This window comes from Maniola jurtina, chromosome 16, assembly GCF_905333055.1.
Source record: "Maniola jurtina chromosome 16, ilManJurt1.1, whole genome shotgun sequence".
NCBI lineage: Eukaryota > Metazoa > Arthropoda > Insecta > Lepidoptera > Nymphalidae > Maniola > Maniola jurtina.
The window spans coordinates 13,533,715-13,555,489 of record NC_060044.1 but is presented as its reverse complement, the minus strand read 5'-3'; the positions used below and the strand labels follow the sequence as shown (position 1 = coordinate 13,555,489).

General features: G+C 38.0%; 2 protein-coding genes and 2 long non-coding RNA genes across 5 annotated transcripts; 1 reads left to right on the top strand and 3 right to left on the bottom strand.

The window, feature by feature from the left end:
* Positions 1-5,101: 5,101 nt before the first annotated feature.
* Positions 5,102-7,731, top strand: LOC123873065 (terminal uridylyltransferase Tailor-like). Its single transcript, XM_045917747.1, has 3 exons — positions 5,102-5,262; positions 5,469-5,624; positions 6,325-7,731. Exons 1-3 carry the CDS (start codon positions 5,250-5,252, stop codon positions 7,389-7,391), a joined length of 1,236 nt encoding a protein of 411 aa, XP_045773703.1. The 5' UTR covers positions 5,102-5,249; the 3' UTR covers positions 7,392-7,731.
* On the bottom strand, positions 7,406-8,148 carry LOC123873074. The gene is made up of 2 exons (XR_006797595.1): positions 7,552-8,148; positions 7,406-7,519 (listed from the first exon to the last, which is right to left on the bottom strand). It is a non-coding gene; the product is annotated as an uncharacterized LOC123873074 (long non-coding RNA).
* Positions 8,149-9,390: 1,242 nt separating this feature from the next.
* Positions 9,391-11,155, bottom strand: LOC123873073. The gene is made up of 3 exons (XR_006797594.1): positions 11,091-11,155; positions 10,108-10,199; positions 9,391-9,600 (listed from the first exon to the last, which is right to left on the bottom strand). It is a non-coding gene; the product is annotated as an uncharacterized LOC123873073 (long non-coding RNA).
* A 792-nt stretch (positions 11,156-11,947) lies between these two features.
* On the bottom strand, positions 11,948-21,424 carry LOC123873064 (acid phosphatase type 7). 2 transcript variants are annotated; one of them, XM_045917746.1, is made up of 10 exons: positions 21,079-21,424; positions 19,928-20,122; positions 18,468-18,589; positions 18,200-18,384; positions 17,664-17,864; positions 16,506-16,624; positions 14,764-14,896; positions 13,389-13,450; positions 12,954-13,045; positions 11,948-12,272 (listed from the first exon to the last, which is right to left on the bottom strand). In XM_045917746.1, the coding sequence occupies exons 1-10, from the start codon at positions 21,194-21,196 to the stop codon at positions 12,195-12,197; spliced, it is 1,305 nt and encodes a 434-aa protein (XP_045773702.1). In that variant the 5' UTR covers positions 21,197-21,424; the 3' UTR covers positions 11,948-12,194. The 2 variants fall into 2 exon arrangements, with proteins under 2 accessions (XP_045773702.1, XP_045773701.1); XM_045917745.1 differs by lacking the exon at positions 16,506-16,624 and adding an exon at positions 15,724-15,842 and having other exon boundaries at positions 21,079-21,423.
* Between the last annotated feature and the right edge of the window lie 351 nt (positions 21,425-21,775).

Sequence of the window (21,775 nt, the reverse complement as noted above, 5' to 3'; positions counted from 1 at the left end):
ATTTAATTTGGTTTTTCGCAATTTGTAAACTAATACGACAAAGTAGGCTTATGGTATTAATTTACAAATAGCGAAAAACCAAATTAAATTTGAATTTCGCGGGCAGGCCCGTCGCTTCCACCATGAGACGAGTCTTTAAGCTGAACACTTTCAAGTAAAGATTTTTATGTAATTTTGTGAAGATGATACTGTCATTGTCGGAATTAGAATGCCATAAGATGGCCATAAGCCTACTTTGTCGTATTAAGTTACAAATTGCGAAAAACCAAATTAAATTTGAATTTCGCGGGCAGACCCGTCTCATGCACCTTAAATATTGACGACCTCCTTAGCGTGGTGTTTAGGTGGTAGTTATTATTAGTAAGAGGTCCCAGGTTCGTTTCCCGGCATAGGAAATTTGGAATTTTATAAATGCTAAGTTTTTCCTCTGGTCTGGTTTTCTACGGCCGTGGCTAGTTAGTACTTACCGGCAATGGCCAAGTGATTTAGCTTTCCGGTAGGTACGATGCCATCTAGAAAGCAAGGGTATACTTATAGCTATAGGTTTAATAAAAACTGCCATAACCGTTCCAGTTCGCCTAACATGCAGCTCACGAGATAATTTTGTCTACGATAATTTTAGTTTTGGCGCATAGCCAATATCAGAACTATAGATTATAGATCGTTTCAAGGAATAGTTCCATTATATCTCTGGAGTCTGGACTTCGTCTGTGTTGGTGTAAGCTGGCGGGCGTGCTTTGCCTTTTTGCAGTGTTTTTTTTTGTTAAAACTGACTGGAAAGCGCTCTAAGGGGGTGCCGTGCGTATGTCGGCGAGCGCCGACACAGACCGGGTCCATACTTGTATAGTTTTCTCTCTCTCGTCTGGCTTTACACTGATTAGCCAATGTCAAGTTTGTAGTTATTTACAAGTTAGGGACACTATATGTATAAGTATGGACTCCGTCTGTGCCGGCGCCCACCGAAACACACGCGGCGCCCCTTTAGAGCGCTTCCCAGTCAGTTCCACTACCAATAAACACCAGCAGAACACAAAAAAAAACCAGCCACTTCTAACAAAAAAACACTCCAAAAAGGCATAACACGCGCGCTAGCTAACGCCACCTCAGACGAAGTCCTGTATAGTTTAACTAACTTGTTAAAAATAACTACAAACATGACATTGGCTAATCTTTGTAAAGCCAGACGAGAGAGAAAAAAATTTAATCTCTATGAATAGTTCCTGTGGTGTTATGTTGGCTCACCTGTCTGTCCCACTCATTGGCACCCAGAGACATGCTACCTAAACAAGATTGTGCACTGAGACACCAAAAACGAGCCTATTGAGATAGCGCTAAATTGGATTGTGTCCCTTTCTATTAGGGTGACAACACGATTTGATAATGTAAGACATTTGACGGATTATATGAGAATAGGAGAGGATGAATCATCATGATAACCCATCGCCGCTCACTACTGAGCACGGGTCTCTTCTCAGAATGATAAAGGTTTAGGCCATAGTCTGCCGCGCTGTAGTTATAAAAGTAGAGAAATTCAATTTTTTTTTGTTCTGCGAAAAAGTACCAGTCATGTTAAGTATGGGTACCTATAATATAGGTAAGTAAATTTATTTTGTATAATCTGGTGCATGTGTTTAGGTCCTAAACAGTTTTAGGAAGTTCGTAAGCAAGGCATACTTTTGGGAAAATTGATGGTACAGCGTTTCTTTTTAAAAAAAAATCAGTGCACACGAAGCCGTAGCAAAATCTTCCGCTTTAAAATGCATTCCGCAAACTGCCGAATATTTGGTGATATTTCCTGGAACGACAGCGATCCATTTTTGCCTTAAGTCTTCATTTTTGAGAAATCTATCGATAAACAGAAGAAAACACTTCCATTAAACAATCAAATTATGGTTACCTTACTACTTCTGTATAGTATAGTACAGAATGTTCGCCATATTGTTTTGCTTGACACCCAGTGTTGTCATCCTATTAATTTAAAAAAATATTTATACTTTTTAAACTAAATAATATTTTAATGACATTATAAAATAAAGATAACAGTATGAAAATTACTGCGAAAACAAAAGAAAGTAATCTTGTTGTTTGAAATTAAATAAACAATGAATAAGAACTTTGTGAGCTACATCATAATTCGTACCATAGAAAATATTTTTTTATGCTTGCAATCCATTAGACAGTGACACACTCCAATTTATAGACCTCTCGCTCGGCTCGTTTTTCCGCTTAGCATAATTGTATTAGAAATTGGACTTTATACTAATGCAACAGAATTTATTTTTGCAGGGAATTAAAGCTGAAGTGCACAATCATGTTTAGGTAGCACGTCTCTGTTGGCACCATATTGGCTTGGCGGAGTCTTTGGGCAAAAGTCAAAACTAAAAAAATAACATTGCTGAATGTACATTACATACTCTTTGGTTGATTTATTGTAAATAAAATAGTTAAATAGTGAAAATCTGTGGTGAAAATCAGAAAATCACGACTGGGCTCAGATTGAGGCCTCGCTAAAAATTTAATGAAAGTGATAACATGTGTGAAGCTGTATTTTGTACCTCCAGAAGTGTGAAAGGAGGAGTAGCAGTTCCAGATTTGTCTTTTCATAGGTAACTTTTTATTATTGTTGAATTGCTGGCGTACCGCGTTCTTACCATAGTACATGTATAGTTCTTACAGAAAGAGCTGATTGACGTTTTGTTTTTCAAATAATGAAGCAATTTCCGAGCAAGTCGGACAAAAATAATTTTGTTGTAAAGTTTACTTATACTTACCTATTTGTAGGTTTCCTACATGTCCTGAAGTTAGAAATGCTTGGCTCAGGGCAATAAGAAGAAAAAACTGGGAGCCAAAAACTAATTCCCGAATATGCTCCAAGCATTTTGAGCCATCCTGTTATTTATCTGGTTTAAAAGTAAGAAAGCTAAAATCGGATGCAGTACCAACCATATTTGAAGGTTACCCGAAATATTATCAACCAGTAAGTTGTAACCAGTAATTTTTCAATTTGTACTTACGAATACATAACACAAACAACAACATTGCACTTTGTTGTACTTATTAACTGCTGTTTTTTTAATAGGTTCTGAAAAAAAGAAAACTAAATCGAGCACGGCCATTGTGTAATGTCAAACCTGAAACGAGTCAAACCTTTGAAGAGGTAGAGCCAAGTAGAAACAGAGAACTTACTTGTATAGAAGATAGGAGGATGTTTGCAAATATAAGACTTTTAAAAACAATAGAGAAAGTTCAAGCCACATCTGATCGGAGATTAAAAACAATTAAAATATTAAGAGAAAGTAGAAGAAGAGCATTGAAAAAAATTGCTTCTCTTAAAAATATAATCAAGGATTTAAAAAACACATGTACACTTGCACAAGCACACACACACATTCGTACATACAAAATCTTTGTTAAGGATTCCGTACCTACATAAGAAAATATTATGTTAAAACTTTTAAAAAATATTCATAGGTACTAGTGAGTAAGCTTTTGACAAAATTATAAGTTTATTTTATGTTATCATTTATATTGATGTGTATATAATATGGCCCACCAATCTTTGTTGTACCTATTCTTTTTCTTTACAACCTCTCCCATCAAGCCAAGATTCACCAATAGAGATCTTTTATAAAAATAAGTGCTTCCCTTGCACTTCCTTTTTACTGTACTTACCAATAAATAAACATTTAAAAATGATTAATAATAAATAAATAAATAATAATTCCTTATCCCATGAAAGTTTATAAAAAAATACCAGTGATATTTCTTGTCTACATTATAAAGGAAATCTCTGCACCAAATATTTCGGCTGAGCGTTGAAGAGTCGGTGAGAAAGGACTTTCGTTTTTATGTATTTAGATATAAAAATCGGTCAGAGCGAGTTGTCTTCGCACACAAAAGGTTCTGTACCATCGTACAAGAAATGACACTAAATATCTCATGGCTGTCATTTTGAAACTCTTATTTAGGTATTTGCATCGATTTATAGGTGTTTGTTGTTATAGCGGCACTAGAATAGAAATACACATTCTGTGAAAATTTCATTTCTATGGCGATTTCCCAGAAAAGATAACCCTGTGGCAGTGAAGCAGCTAAATGTAAGACCTTCCCAACTCCCTGTGTCGTCAGGTTCGGTCATACATGATGTTAATTATTTAGTTCTAATATAATAAATAATAAATCTAAAATATATAATTTTTATTATTTTTATTACTTCGTAAATCCCTACGCTTAATTAGTTACTGAGTTTAATGGGTTACTCAATAAGTAAGTCGATACTATAGCTAATTTTTTAAATTGGACCCTTTCAAGTAAAGATTTTTATGTAAACCTGTAAGGATGATACTGCCATTGGCGCAATTAAAGTGCCATATGCCTACTTTGTCGTGAATATTAGCTTACAAATTGAATATTGAATTTCGCGGGCAGACCCGTCTCATGCCCCTTATGGTCATTTGACATCATAAAGTTTGACCATTGACATTTTCATTTTTTTTTCTGGCTTTACAAAAATTTGATAATGTCAGGTTTGTAGAATAAATAAGTTAGGGAATGCTTTAGGTAGTTACGCAACGCATGCGCAACGCAGTTTCGCGCCCCCCTTTTTAGTTTCCGACATTTTCGTTGATTTCTGATATATTTTTGTGGTTGATTACACAGACCATACCAATAATAGGATAGGTAATTTGTTTCAAAGACTGCAGTGCTACAATATTATATGATTTGTTTCCTATATTTGCATGTGGATGAAAAAAAAGAGAAGAGGAAGACCAAAGAAAAGGTGGATGGATTGCGTGAAAGAGGATATGCGTATGAAAGGGGTAGATGATACGTTGATGGATGACAGAAGAGAGTGGAAGAGGACATCCCATGCTACGTGGGATCGGCACACCCCACGGGATAAGGGCTGAAAGAAGAAAAAGATTTGCAAAGTATCGACTCCGTGATAATTTGTTTATAACTTCGATCATAGATTTGTAGGTTTATAACGTCAATGTTAAAAACTACCAGGCTTAAAAAGGCTAGAACCCAGTGCCGTAAAACCAGTAAAAAAAATCATCTCGCGTTGCTCGATATGTTATTGGTCTGTGGTGTGGTGTAATGGTGTAAATCTGTGGGGTGTAAAATATTTGTTTACCTACCTATATTTTTAGAATTTAGGCTATATTTTAATTTTTAGTGATATTTAAGTGATTTTTTATACTAAGTACCTAGGCATTGAGAGAAGAAAAAAACTTGAAAACTAAATCATGGATTCAGAAGGTATCTTATATTATAATAAATTTTTAAACGCCAATGCAGGAGTTTATTTTATTTGGTCCATGTCCAGCGTGGTGGACTATGGCTAAACCTTTCCATTCTGAGAGGAGACCCGCGCTCAGTCTGGCGATGGGTTGACAATGATGATGAATCATATCACTAATACATATTTTATAGGTTTTAAAATCCTATTGTTTCATACATTACAGATGATGTACTGGACACATCTAGATTAAAATTTTCTGGAGACTTTGATGAACAAGTCCAAGAGGTGATGGAACACATTCGCCTGCAGAGGGAGGAAGTGGAAGGATTTAATAGTCTTATAACAGATCTATACCATGTGCTCAGTCCAGTCTGGAAAGGTATTTAATTTTTCTTTTCCTTTTTATGGTTCCGTATCTTCAGAGAAAAACTGGAACCCGTGTGAAGGATCACTTTGTAGTCTGTCTGCCAAGAGAATCAAAACCTGTACTTACGGTACTTCCTATTGACCTAGAATCATGAAATGTGGCAGGTAGCAATGTCTTATAACACAAGTAAAGAGAAAAATTCCAATACTGTGAATTTGTCATCATCACAAAAAAGTGTTTATCTGATGGTATGGAATCCTTGTTCAACTCACTCTTATTTTTTATTGGTTATTTATTGTATTCAATAGTCTAACTATATATTTTGCACGCCATACATAAATGGCAAAATGTGAAGGACCAAGGACCTGTCAATATACCATCATTGTTACTCACATTTCGCAAAATAAAGAAATCATTTCATTTCATTTCACACTTGACTGGCTTTTTAGTGGTTTTTGTCTATTGCTAAACTTATTATTGTAAATACATATCAAAAATCTATAGATAAAATACGCTATATTATATATTATTATCTAAAGTTGCAGTAAAGTTGGGTCACATTTGTAGAGCGCTATATCTTCTATGCATGAGCATGAATTTTATGTCATGTAATATGAATATTACATACTATCTATTGTATTATTGACTGTGTCTTTGTTTTATTATAGGGCCTTAAAACTTTGAATAAAATGAATGTTCCCTTTAATTACAGATATCCAAGTCCTAGCATTTGGATCCATAGTGACGGGACTGGGGCTCAGAACCAGTGACGTAGACTGTTACATACAACTGCCACCCTGGCTGCACCCGCCAGAAAAGTCCTTCGTCATCAAAGCCAAGAAAATTTTGATGCAACATCAACATCTATTCCAGAACGCTTTCGCAATAGTACACGCCAAAGTGCCCATAGTGCAGGTCTTCCACGTGCCTACTCAGGTGTACTGCGACCTGAGCTTCAACAGTCCAGCCGGTGTAGCCAACAGTAAGCTACTCACATATCTATTAAACTCCAACAAAAAGGCCTTATATCTGGCAATACTCATCAAATACTGGTCCAAAATTCACCACTTAACAGGCACGAACCTCATGTCCAGCTACTCTCTGACCTTGCTGGTCATATTCTTCCTCCAACAAATCAATATGATACATCCCGTAATGGACCTCCAGGAAAATGTTGAAGAAAGCTACATCGACGAGTGGAATTCTGCCTTCAGCACACCAGAACAGTCGAATAAGGATGATAAATCAATGTATAAACTTTTAGGTGAATTCTTCAAGTACTATAAGACTTTCGAGTTTGATAAGTATATAGTCTCTCTGTATTTAGGTAGGCCGGTAGCTAGAGAACTTTTTACGAAAGTGGAAACTGTGCCATCGAATTTCGTACGGTACAAAACAAACGTAGGCGTCAAAAACTTGAAACCGTTAAGACTGGACACTGTGATGTGCATCCAAGATCCTTTCCAGCACAACCGCAACTGCGCACTGGCTGTGTACGCCAAGTTAGGGCAGACAATCTCAGCACAGATACAAAGAGCTGTATCTATTTACGAAAACGATAGCGAAAGGATTTTTTTGAAGAAACTTTTGACTGAAACACCTGATCACAGTCCCCTTGCCAAGAAAAAGAAGAAGAACCGCCCTCCACTGAACGGCGTGAAGAAGAATTATAGGCACAATGAAAAGTTGAGGAATGTCCAACAAAACTTTAGGCAGAATTATCATTATAGGGGCAGGAATCAGGGTAACTGGAGGGGCGAGAGGAGAAATATCCACTAAGTGGTGTAGAAACCGTTAAAAAGCTGTTAACTCCAAAAAGTAGTTTTTGAGTTATCACCAAAAAAACGTGGTAATTTTTAAAAACAAATGTTTCTAAAAAATTTGGTACATAGAGTCAAACTAAAAACCTTTGTCCTATGTAGCATTACTTTTTAAAAACATCCTTTTTTAACAATTCACACGTTTTTTGGTGATAAGTCTAAAACTTTTTGCATTTAACCACTTTTTAAAAAAAACTGCAGAAAGGTTGATACACTGCAACATTGGGTTTTTAACTCAGCCCATATACTATGCGTTTCAAATGTGAAAGCCACTGGCTCGGTGCTTTGTAACTCTTGTGCCTATCGAACACAGAATGATATTTCGAGAGTGGGCAAGTGAGATACAAAAAATCTTATACACAGATCACAAATCAAGCTCACTATGGTGGAATATGTTGTAAGAAAAAAATATTGCTTAACTCTATTGAACTCTACAGTAAAATCACTTGTTTTTTTAAAGAAAATATGCGGGTATGATTTCCGACTGGGTAGGAGATTTTGTAGAGTTCAATGTTCATTTAAAATATGGCGATGCTCTTTTTTTTTCTCTCTTCTGGCTTTACAAAGATTAGCCAATGTCAAGTTTGTAGTTATTTGTAACAAGTTAGTTAAACTACACAAGTATGGACCCCGTCTGTGCCGGCGCTCGCAGACATACGTGCGGCACCCCCTTTGAGCGCTTTCCAGTCAGCTTCAACCAAAAAAAAACACTCCAAAATGGCAGAGCACGCCCGCCAGCCAACACCGACACAGACGAAGTCCGGCGATGCTCTTCACATTTGAAACCTGTAGTATGATTGATCTCTTTATTTGCTCATAAGATTGTTTTAGGCCTCATTCGCACGAGAGCTTTTTAACGTCCATTGAAAAATGAAAAAGCTTTCAAATAGAACAAATGCAGTCCCAAGTATCTGTTCACACGTTAACGCTTTTTTAACGCGTACTTTGTCTTTTCAGCGCAACCCCGGGTTTTAACGCAACGCTTTTTTAAGGCTCGTGCGAATTAGGGCTTAGTATCTTGTTACTTAATTATAGGAAAATTACTTTATTTGACTCGCAGAAACATTGTACAAATCATGATGACAGATAAAACCAGTCAAGTCTGAACTTGCACTTGGCCGGTTTTTTATAGTATTTTATTAAATGTACTATTAAGCTGATTTTTCACTACGCGATAAATATTATGTCCCGTCAAAAAAGACATTCAAGGTTCAATGAATGCTGGAAAATGCAAAAATCCAGCTTTTGTGAACTTTGACCTTGAATATTATTTTTTTGCAATGTGGGAAATTTTCATTTATAGTATTCATTTATAACAGTTCATTTATATTGGTGAGAATACCAACTATTCAAACTTACCAGTACATTAGCACCAATTTTTTGCTCTATGGGAATTATTGTATCCTTGTCTATAAAATATAATATACATATATCCCATAGTGAAATATGAGCTTTAATTATACTAAGAATCGACTGTGTACCTACTACATTTAAATATACTTGTGATATAATAATGTGAATTAGGACGTTCACTGATATCAATAGTTATGTAACTTTAAGGAATACCTCAGGTGTTTGTTACTATTATATTATTATTTATCTAAGTCTAAATATGTTTTATTTACAAGTTGGTTCGACGGCACTCTAGTAAATCTTATGAGAAAAGAAAGAAGAAAAAAGAAAGAGGAAAATAAAAGATTATTTATATTTTTGTTTATTCAGATTTCAGATACAAGTTAGCCCTTGACTGCTATCTCACCTGGTGGTAAGTGATAAGGCAGTCTAAGATTGAAGCGGGCTAACCTGGAAGGGGTACGGCAGTTTTTAAACCCATACCCCTTTTGGTTTCTATACGGCATCGTACCGGAACGCTAAATTGACGGCACGGCTTTGCCGGTAGGGTGGTAACTAGCAACGGCCGAAGCCTCCCACCAAACCAGACCAGAGGTAATTTAGAAATTATGAAATTCCAAATTTTTCCTGCCGAGAATTGAATCCTCTCTCATTTCTAAGACCCCTGCGCCAGGGAGGCCGTCAAAATATGGAGTAAAAAATATTTGGTATAGTGTATTTTAAATCTTCGTAGAAAATGTTGGATCTCGACTTGATGAAATGGTTTTCTTCAGCCAAAACGAGTCAATGACTTGTCCTCCGAGATCTACTGACACCTGAAAAGTAAACAAATCCTTTCTATTTACCCAGCAGTGGGACATTATAACACCAACACTAGCAGCTGTATGTTAAAAGAGACATAGGAGCAGAAGATCAACCGTAACTAAGAAGATCTTCCTCTGGACGCTCGGAGCCCATCTAGTCTAACCGTTGTATCTTTGTACTTGTATGTATAGTGCTCTATGGAAAACTTCGTTAGCGCGATTGAGGATCTATGGAGAGAAACTGAAGATCCTGTGGCGACGTCTAGTTTGTTTGTTGTAAATTACTTCGTCTCAGCATGCGAGGGCTATAGTAACCTAAGTATGAATTCGAATCATGGCTTAATCAGTTGATTTGAATAGTGTATATATACATATGTATACGAGTAGGTAGGTATGTAAGGTGGTCATTCCGAACCAGTGTGCAGTGGTAGATTCTTTGAATAAAAAAGTTTCTTTCAGTAAAAATCTATTCTATTGTAGAACATTAATTACTAGATATGTATTATTAATTGAACTTACTTGCTCAATATTGATGTGCGTCTTATTGTAAGCCTTGAACCGAGTGTATCCGTAGTCTTGAGACCGGAAAGCCGACCAGTTGAAGGGAGACTCTAAAATAATAGGTAATTATATTAACTACCAGATGATGCCCGCGACTACGTCCGCATGGATTTAGGATTTTTTAAATTACGCAACAGTGCATTTACAGCCATGAATCTATAATACATACCCTGGATTGCTTACTCGTCATACCTGCTTGAAGCTAAACCTAAGTACTTATTGCTATCCCACTTCGACTGCCGAGCGAGAGCGAGAGATCACACTCTACTGGAATCCGATCTCCCGCTCTACCTAATTGGTTAGATGAAGTGGCATAGCGATAAGTAGGCATTTGCTTCAAGTATTGGAAGTGAACTCTCCATCAACATCATTATCAACCGATAGACGCCCAATGCTGGACATTTTTAGGGACTTCCACATACCTCGGTCTTGCGCTGGCTTAATCCAGCGGCTCCCTGCAACTCGATTAATGTCATCTGTCCACCTAGTGGGGCTCCCAAATCTACGTTCCATACCTCAAAAGGAAAAATGGACCCTTATTTGGATCACTTTGTTGTCTGTGTGTCTGTCTGTCAAGAAAACCTTTAGGGTACTTCCTTTCAACCTCGAATCATGAAATTTCTCAGGTAGGTAGATCTTATAGCACAGTAAAGGAAGAAATCCGAAAAATTCGAATTTGTGGTTATATCATTTTTTTAAAATGTGTGTAAAATTCAAAGTAAGATAACTATATCAAATAGGGTATCATATGAAAGGGCTTTACCTGTACATTCTAAATTATAGATTTTTATTTATTTTTATGCATGATAGTTTTTGATATATCGTGCAAAATATCGGAATAATACCCGAGTACGGGGCCCTCGGTGCACGAGTCTGACTCGCACTTGGCCGGTTTTTACAAACTATATATACTCTGTTAATTGCCTACCTATAATACTCACGTGTAAAGTGGTCGCGGCCCTCGTCGCAGCCCGCGGAGCCGCTCACTATGTGCACGGGAGCTCTGAAACGTGTCACACACTACTGAAACCTTTGTACAATAAAGGCCGGGGCGTATTAAAGCAGCTCGGTACAAAGCGTCAAAATATTATTTCATTAATTTCGTATGGTGCATGCCGCACTAGAGCGACGCGGCATACAGAACGGGAGCGGTGTCTGTGTGCTCGACCGTAGCAATAGGTAGGGAAACCCTCCGAGCGGTGATGTGCTCGGGGCGCCAGCTGGGCCAATGGTTGCATCTTGAAACTTCTAATTATACAGGGTTAAATAAAAAATATCAGAAAGCTCTCGGCACTTAATTATTATCATTAAAACTAACAACTTTTTTTCTAAGTGCAACTTTTTTTTAACTCAATATTTTGCGAAATATCAAATATTCAATAGTTTACATAGATTCTTTCCTTGTAACTACTCTGTAACATCGGCAGCGCTGCGCGAACCCAGTGCGTAGTTAGTACTACCCAAATTGTTATAATTACGATACAAAGGATTTACAGAGCTAAGTTACTCAAAGTAAAAGCTAGAGAGATGTGTTCAATCGCCGATTCAGATTCTTATTGATGACGTGGCAAAAATTATCACGTCATCTTTTCAACTGAACACAATATATCTCCTCGACTCTTCGCTTAGGTGGAAACCGGGCCTAATACGGAAGTTTTGACTTTTGATCTCATTGCGATATGCCCAGTCTGAATTCATTACTTTTTGCCATAATACCTACAGGCATAACGCATAGCGTAACTGAGCCTCCGCAGTTGCAGTGCTAGACCTATAGCTAAAAAATAAAACGCAATTTTGAAATAAAAACCAATTTTATTGACAAAAAAAAATTAAAGAAATATCTAGGTATGTATTTCACTTTACGTAAATGATCTTTGGTATTTAATTACATAATAGCACAGATTAACAATAAAACTATAATTGATTTCTGAAAATTCTTTTGCAATTAAAAATTATAAATACACTTATTAGTACTACTATACTATTCGTATTAAGTATACAAAACGATATCACATCGGATTTTTGGAGTATGGCATCCTATAAGGTTAAAGTTCGTAAGGTACATGTTTGTCCTTCACGATCCACACCGAGTCTATCACTTGTCCTTTCAAGTCCACGTCAACCTGCAATGGAGAAGTTTGTGTTAGATAACTGGCAAAAACCGGTCAAGTGCGAGTCGGACTTGCACACGAAGGATTTCGTGCTGTCGTACAAGATATGTACTTTTTAAAGCATGGTGGCCATTTTGACATTCGCCATCTTGGTTTTTTATTATTTGTTGTTATAGCGGCAATAGAAATATACACTCCGCAAAAATTTAATGAGAACAGAGATCAGACAGATGGACGGACAGCGTAGTCTTAGTAATTGGGCCCTATTAGCACCCTTCGGGTACGGAAGTTTTGACATGTATTGGGTCTAGAATCTAGACCTTGGATCCGACATCGACTCAACAATGTGCTTTTGAAGTGCAAACTTCTTTGGGCGATTTTGGGATGGGCAAAATCTCCAAGATCGCGCGAGCGACCTGCTAATGTTATTAGCTTATAGAATTTATTTCTTAAAGAAAACAATAAGGTTCGATTTTTAATACACGCATACCATACCATTAAAATAGCTACTATAGCGACAACTATCAGAAAGTTAGTTATTGGAGTATGTTACTTGTTTACATATATTATGGTACTTCATTCATAGTAGGGGACTCGCGGCAATCTACAGATTTGTAAAGATTATTCAATGTCATCCTATGAATTTTTGGGGGTGTTCTTTTTGGTTTGGTTTTTTGGATAGCGTGTACTGACCTGTTCGATGTAGAGATGCGTGCGGTTGTGAGCCACGAAGCGCGTGTAGCCATAGTCGCTCGAGCGGAACGCGGACCACGCCGGGGGGTTCGCTACAGAAGAAATAGACATTTCAACAAATAGAAGAAAGAAAAACATTTTTTTTGAAGCTGTGCCACACATCATTATACCTACGGGTTTGGTTATCCCGGCGCCTCTAACATTAAAACCAAAAGGCTTCAAGCAGAAAAAGCGCCAGAATAAACTATGTCATTTGTGAGACAACCCAAAAAAAACCGGTCAAGTCTTTATCTACTTTCTATCTCAGAAAATCAAAAGGATTTCACAAGATTTTTATCATACTTATTCCACGCGGACGAAGTCGCGGGCGGGTAGTTAGTCACTCAGTAGTAAATAATTATCATAGTGTTTTTCAAAGTATTCATCATGACTTACGCTGGAATTTGTCAGTGTCTTCTTGGCAACCAGCTGAACCGGTCACTATGTGCACCGGCGCTCTGCAACATAATATAATTATTAATTATATGTAATTATATTTAGTATAATCAAAATAACTACCGATTACGCTGAAGACAAATTGCATATAAGACGGTTAAAGTCATCAAAAAAGGAAAGTGGGTGGCACTAGTCAGCATGCTTACCTTCATTTTCGTCAAAAAATATTCAATAAAGTGAAATATTCAATGGCTTTTTTTAGAGGTCAAATTTAATGGTAACCTTACTTTAACCGCCTGATATACAACTTTGATTCAAAAACAAAGTAAACAGGTAACAAAACATAAAGTAATAAGTCCAAAACATGATGTTTGCGGACATGCTAAGTGTACATTTGTGCAGAATTTAAAAAAAAATCAAATTGTAAGAGCTATAAAAGAAGCACGCAGAGTTTCTTGCTGGTTCTTTTCGGTAGGAACGGCATTCCGAACCAGTGGTAAATTATTTTGACGATATTCTATTCATGTTATGCAAAAGAGCAAGCAAGTAATAATTCATACAATATAGGTGATGGTGAGTCATGGAATTCAAAAATGGAAACTTACAAGTTTAATTTTACGTTAAAATGTCTTGGTGATATTATAAGAACGTATAAAGATATTTACCTTATTTTATAATATAAAAATACTGTTCACCAGTTTTTTTTTTGTTTTAAAATTTTCGAGTTCAAGGATGGGTGCATTTTTAGGGTTCCGTACCTCAAAAGGAAAAACGGAACCCTTATAGGACCACTTTGTTGTCTGTCTGTCTGTCCATCCGTCCGTCGTGTCTGTCAAGAAACCTATAGGGTACTTCCCGTTCCCGTCTCATAGCACAAGTACAGGAATAAATCTGAAAACCGCGAATTTGTGGTTACATCATTAAAAAAAAAATTAAATGTGTTTCAATTTCCAAAGTAAAATAACTATACCAAGTGGGGTATCATATGAAAGGGCTTTACCTGTACATATTAAAACAGATTTTTATTTATTTTTATGTATAATAGTTGTTGATCTATCGCACAAAATGTTGGAAAAAATATATGAGTACGGAACCCTCAGTGCGCGAGTCTGACTCGCACTTAGCCGGTATGGAATAAGTTCACTTGTGGCCGTATTTAATCATTTAATTAAACAACCGTTTGTGGCAGTCTAAATATTTCTAGGAATTTATTTTTAGGAGTGTTATAAACCTGCTGTTATGCTGATACGCACATCGTTGTACGCTAACGCTACGCTCCATAAGTGCGAGCGAGATAGACTGATTAGAATGAATTATTGCCCAACGACTCAGTTGTTATCGCGCGCACTATAGTAAATGTTGTCATAGTTATTACCTGGGGTTAAGGTAGGGTTCCTGCACGCCTTTGTACACTTTTCCGTCGTACAGCGGCCACGTGCGCTCGTAGCTGTGCTCATGCGCCCAGATCACTAAGTCCACGCCGTATTCCTTCAGCAGGGGCTCCAGGCCTGGTATTCATAGAGCCAATATAAAATACTATAGGTATAGCGCATAACCGCGCAGGTTCCTACGGTAAACGGATAGTTCTAAAAAAAGAAAAAAGTATAAGTGACACTTACTGTTTGACTGAATAATCTGCGTTGATATTGGCTATCGTGGCCGCATTGATATGCGATTGATGCATTGATTGATACTGATTGCATGATTGACAGTATGACAGTATCATAACCGCAATAGCCAGATGTCCGAATCTGACCGAACCTTCGGTTTCAGATTTAGTTTCGACTTTGGCCAATTATTTGGCCAAAGGTTTGAAACAGACTAATTGTGATTGTTAAATGACTTTTAAGTAAATTATCACACATTTTACATTAATACAGTTTGTGTATATGTGTATGTTTGTTACTTCTTCACGCAAAAACTGCTGGACGGATTGGGCTGTTTGGAATGGAGATAGATAATATCTTGGATTAGCACATAGGCTACTTTTTATCCCGGAAAATCAAAGAGTTCCCACGGGATTTCGAAAAACCTAAATCCACGCGAGCGAAGTCGCGGGCATCGGCTAGTATATTATAACTGACATCATGGTGAGGTGTTTTTATTATTTATGACGAATTCAAAATGTATCATTCAAAAGTGTATGTCGACAACAGTCAACGTAAACTTAGATGAGGACCATTAATTTATTCACTTTTAGCCATCTTGAACTTGATTTCTAAGGGTTTATTAAGGCTTCGTTTTCGACCGAAGGCTGAGGCGATAACCGATTAATCGATTCCGGATTTGGCCACAAATCGACCATTCGGTCGGATCTAGATGAAATGCAACTTACTATACACCCCCAGGAAAGGCAAGCCCTTCCTCGTATACTCCACACTGCAGTCGATGTCGTCGGAATTGCTGCAGTACATCGGACGATGGCCGTACAGCACGATCCAGGGACGCTTTTGTCTGCAACAACCGGGGGCCTTGTTCAAAACGTGTACACGCGCTAAGCGTCCCGAGCGCTGGACTGTTTTACTCCAAAACTAAAACACCCGCGTATCGCGATTGGTCTAGCACCTTCTTACTCCAAAACTAAAACACCCGCGTATCGCGATTGGTCTAGCACATTTCAATTAGGTAAGTCACTAGCGCTTAGTCTAAAGCAAAACCTATTACCTGTGCCTAGCAAATTGTTGGTACAGCACAGCGGTTTAAGTCGACCGGCCCTAAGTACAGTACTACCATTTTTATAAGTCAGGCCAATGTAACTGCGCAGAAATCTTATTTTTGAATGGTGCAAAAGTATTTCAGAAAATCATAGCGCTATTGGTTGTTGCCCTTGCGTCATGTTGTATACGCGTGAATTATGAGCGAGATAGCACGAGTCTGTGTTATTCTTGTGTTTACAATTATTATGTACTTGATTTGACTTTGACTTTGGTGTACATTCGGTTTTAGTCGGCGTTAGATTGATGTGGCGATGAGAATTATTAAAGTGGTAGTATTGTAAAAGTTGCCTGAATTCCGCGTCAAGCAACTAGCTAGAGTAACGAACGCGAATAATATCCCGCGTGGCTTGTACGGCGCAGTGAACAAGGCCCCCAGTGAGCTAGAGCCCTCTCCACTCACCGAAGCCGAGCAGCGGGAGGCCAGCCCGGTTGGGCAGCGCGTGGACGACGCAGTCGGGGCGCGCATCGCTGCAGTACATCGGCCTGTGCCCCATCACTACCAGCCAGGGGCGGGCGGCCCTGGGATGAAACACTCCAATTTAGACTGCCTTTTTTTCGCTGGTAAAAATGCAGTTACGCATCCCGCGCAAAAACTAGTATGTGGGACTCATTGGCAATGCATGTAATGCAGCATTCTACAGCATACCCACTAAAAAACCAGCGGTACCGTCCGTACCCGGGATCCTAAGGCGTCTCAGGATCCCGGGTATCGAATGCGACTGAGACAAGTGCTTGACCCAATGACCTCAATACACCACAACTTTTTAGCTTTCAGAAATGGCGGACACGGAGTCATAACTAGCGTTCCGGGACGTAGCCGCGTAGAAACCGATCAGGGATATGGGTTTAATGAAACTTTCTGTTATAAAATTTAAAGAATTTTCGCTTAAAATAAAACCATATTTTTTCCTTAGACAAAACCAATTATTTTTTATTTATTTTTTATTGACATACTTTGGCGTATTGATTAAAACCATATGAGGTTTATGTCCCAATACTTTCATATCTCCTTCCATCCAAGACCACTGACGTCACTTACCACCAGGTGAGATCGAGTCAAGGTCTAACTTGTACCTACTACTTTTAATCAGGGAAAATTATAGAGATCCACAGGATTTTAAAAATGGAATTCACACGGACGTAGTCGTGGGCATCAGCAAGTTGAAATATAAAACTTGATAACAATACCCGGCAAGAAATCTTGCACATGGAACTTTAGAAAGAGTAACTATTTCATAGAGCGTTGTCTCTGTCGTTGAGACCAACGAAACGTCACAAGACAGAGAAGTTACAGGGGTTCGATCCCGGACACGCACCTCTATCTTTTCGGAGTTATGTGCGTTTTAAGTAATTACGTATCAATCGCTTTAACGGTGAAGGAAACATCGTGAGGAAACCTGCATGCCTGAGAGTTCTCTATAATGTTCTCAGAGGTGTGTTAAGTCTGCCAATCCGCACTTGGCCGGCAGGGGGGACTATGGCCAAACTCTTCTCATTCTGAGAGGAGACCCGTTCTCAGTAGTGAGCCGGCTATAGGTTGATCATGATGATAAGTTACCTGTTGACAGGACTCGTGGCTATGTCCAGGTCCCGTCGGAGCCACTCGTACTGGTTGACAAGCATCTTGAGTCCGTACTGCAGGAAGTAGTACACCTCCGTGGATATAGAGATGAAGTGCACAGGGCCCAGGTCGAACGAGTAGTACAGGCTCTCGTGAGGGCCCGGCATCGAGAACCGGTTGCGGTAGTTACTGAAGTTGCTGCAAATGTTTAATCATTGGTTTAAGACCTGATTTGAACAGTAATTTTAGTTGTATAGAAGCAGGTGATACTTTGCGGAAGTCATGTCCAATGAACCAAAAGCTTAATTTTCTACTATGATATTATAAAGCAGAATGTTTGTGTGTGTGTCTGTGTGTGTGTGTTTGTGCGTGCGTGCGTGGGTGTGTGTATGTTTCTAAATCCACTTAAACAGACAAAACAGACAAGTCTGCATGGTGCAATATGCAGCATGCCATGTGTACTGCCCGCCCCCTTACTGCTAAACATGCAGGAAAAACTAGCCACCAATGGTAGGCGAAGTGGAACAACTTACTACTTGGACTCGTGGTTGCCGGGGCAGGTCATGTAGGGCAGGTAGGCGGCGAGCGGCTGTATCTGGCGCATGAACTCGTCGCCCACTAGAGCGTCGTCGGTGTCCATGTCGTAGGCGAAGTCGCCCACGTGCAGGATCACGTCGAAGTGCTCGCGCTGGACCTCGTCTTGCAGGTACGACAGAGACTGGAGGACATCAAATAAGAAATAATTGTTCATTCCTAAATTGCTGGAAATATTGCTTTATGTAAGTTACACTATTAACTTACGTGTGCATTTTTGTTACCCATATCCCCATAGATGGCAGCTCGAACCGTCCAATCCTCGCCGCTTGGAGGAGTCTTGAAGGTAAACTCCTCCGACCATCCGTACACTGAACCCACGTGATACACTGAAAATTTAAACAAAGCCCAATTAAACTAATTTACTTAATTCATGTACTAGACTCTACCACTGGTTTAGAAAGATTCTACTGAGAAGAGCTGGCCTGAAACTGGTGTTACACTATGTAACAACTATACATAAGTATGCAAAGACAACCATTTCCAATAGTCAGTCTCACTGACTTATATTATAGGCGCTGCCCAGCCAATAAGTTGCCCAGTTCACTTAAGCTCTGGTTTCCTCCAACAGCGGTGCCGTTTTTAAACGGACGTAATATGATGACCGCAAAAAGACGGCCGTAAACATGTGGATTCTTCGAGACTGCATTGACCGTTTTATTACAGTGAACAGACTACAAAGTACGTGTCAATGGTTGAAAATGGACAAACTTGATTTAGCGTTACTCCTATATTTGGAAGAGAACAATAATCAGAAGACGAAAATAGTCTAGTCTTTATGTTTTACAGTATATAGCACATCATGAACCCGCACAAAATCAATTAAAATTTCATCATCCTCGCTGGTCCAGTTGATGAAACTCATTTTGAACAATAAATATTTTAAAATGGCACGCAAATTAATATTACGCTTGAAAATACCTTCACCGCTATGAAAAAAACGTTGACAGACTCTTCGACACTGACAAGACGGCCGTCATGCAAATGGCGGTACCGCTTTTTGACGTTACGGTGTCAATTACCGTTATCTAGGAAACCGCGCCATATTGTTTACATAGACAACGTTCTAGTGACGTCATTCACCGCTGTATTACGGCCGCTACATGATGGCACCGCTTTTGGAGGAAACCAGAGCTTAAGATCACTCTTTTAAACATCTGTTAAAAAGCATATTCATAGACATAGTGTGTATTTTGTATATTGTAGCTAGAAACTAAACCAATAAAATAATATAATATTCTGAAAAAAACCTGCCATTTATATATTAGCTATCACCAACCATTCTCGTGTCTCTTCAGTTCCACACGTCATTGGTGAAGAAAGCTCCACGTCGTAAAACAAAATTGAATTGAATTAATTTACATTCAATTTTCTTTTTTTTTTTTTTTTTTTTTTTAAATCTGGCTTTACTCTGATTAGCCAATGTCAAGTTTGTGATATTTTCAAGTTATTGAATTTATACAAGTATGGACTCCGTCTGCGCCGGCGCCCGCCGACACACGCGCGGCGCCCTTTTAGAGCGCTTCCCAGTCAGTTCCACCACCAAAAAACACCAACTAACACAAAAACCAGCCACTCTTAACAAAAAAAAACACTCCAAACAAGCACAGCACGCGCGCCAGCAAACGCCATCGCAGACGAAGTCCTCAAGTTTCTTTACTACCTACCATATCTAGTGTCAAACTTCAAATCAGGCAGCAGAGTGCGATGGATCCACATCTTCCTTTTCAGTTTACCACCGTCTGTGAACAGCGTGCTGAACCCCAACGCTTCCTTGTCCATGCCCTTCTCTCCATACTGGACTCGTGACTCTTGTGTGTCGTTGTATGTAGTCCATGTCACTACTATGTCATTGGTGTTTGCTGTAAAAGGATATTATATTTAAAACCCTGGTTGACAAGCCTGCTGCTACATTCCCAGACGCTAAATAAAATAACTTGGGAATAAAATAGCCCCCGGTTTGACAGAAAACATACTACGCTGGAGATTTGAGAATTATTTGACTTTTCATTCCCATTTTAAAAGCAACCCTTTACATAGTTCAGATAAGAGCTTTTATCTTAAGAGTGAAACTGGTGATTTGGTTTAATTAGTTATCTATGAATAATGTCATTGAGGGTATCAAAGTTAGACCTGGTTAAATATGTAAACGAACTATATTAAGTAAACAACATAGATTATAAATCAAATATGTTTAGTTACTAACAAATATACCTAAACAAGTTTCCTTTGTTTGCAATCTTGAAGACAAGATAAATGGCTACTGATTTTGAATATTATGGAAATTTAGAAAACTAACTAAATAAAACAATAATACTTATTTGTAATAAGTAATTAGGAATCTTGTACCAGAACAAAACCTTTAAACTACATATTAAGTATAACAGTTCTGTAACTGACTGACAAACAATGTACACTCTAAACCAGTGGATCTAGGAACTTGAAATTTTATATGTATGCTCTCTCTATGTATAACCTGATCCCAGGTTCAATCCCAAGCATGCACCTCTAATTTTTCAGTTAGGTTTGTTTGAAGCAATTACTTTAAAGGTGAAGGAAAATTATTGTGAGGAATTCTGCATGCCTGAGAGTGAGAGTTCTCAAAGGTGTATAAATTGTGGTAGACTAGTCTATACTCTATAGCCAAACCATTCTAATACTGAAAGAAGACCGTTTTGTAGTGAGCCATCGATGGTCTATTGTGTGTTCATATTTCAGGGTCCCATATTTGTATTCTAGGTACAATACATATACCGGTGGTCCCATAAAATTAAGCTAATAAGTAGGTAATTAAATTAAAAATAGATCTACAACTTACATCCGAAGGATATATGTACTTGTTCCGGCTGGCAGTAGTCGCAATCATACCCAGGGCCGACTTCAGGTTTACTTGCGGCTATTATTTTTATTATCAAAACAAATATCAATAATTTCATCCTGAAGAAAACACAGAGCTAAACAAAGAAAAATTGTCTCAATTATTGGAAAATTGTATAGTTAATACTTAATTAGCTAATAGACTTGTTCACTGGTATATCATACGAAAAATTAATAACGCCTTTGTCTTGCTTGAATTGTCTTATTGATTGAATTATTATAGGGACAAAGAAATAAGAAATCGACATTCGACAATAGTTCATTTGGATGACAATGACATTTAAGATCATTTGACAAATGATCAGTGTTTCTACTTAAGATTTTGGTTTTACCCTAGTTTCTATAGGAATTCGCCTTAAATTATTATCCTTTTTTATTAAATAACCTGATTTAAGGCGCATAGTTATCTCACATAAATTATTATTTAACATCATCATTTCATACTTTTAATATCATTTCACGTTCCTAACCTTAATTCTTCTAACGAAGAAGAAGTTTGGTTATCATTTTCTTCCATTTTCAAATCATAATAACTCTTAGCCTCATACGAATAATAATAATTAAATGCCCAGCTAATTATAATTAGTAATTATATTTTTATAAACCTATGCTATTTTGCCATGATCCATAATAAAATC

What these genes read in the sequence shown, in the direction of transcription:
- LOC123873065 (XM_045917747.1), top strand. An exon ending in GCTCAGTCCAGTCTGGAAAG is followed by an intron (nt 5,625 to 6,324) that starts GTATTTAATTTT and finishes CTTTAATTACAG; the next exon opens with ATATCCAAGTCCTAGCATTT.
- LOC123873064 (XM_045917746.1), bottom strand. Translation starts at nt 21,196, where the DNA reads ATGAAATTATTGATATTTGTTTTGATAATAAAAATAATAGCCGCAAGT. An exon ending in AGTACATATATCCTTCGGAT is followed by an intron (nt 20,123 to 21,078) that starts GTAAGTTGTAGA and finishes ATCCTTTTACAG; the next exon opens with CAAACACCAATGACATAGTA. An exon ending in GAACCCTACCTTAACCCCAG is followed by an intron (nt 13,451 to 14,763) that starts GTAATAACTATG and finishes ATTATGTTGCAG; the next exon opens with AGCGCCGGTGCACATAGTGA.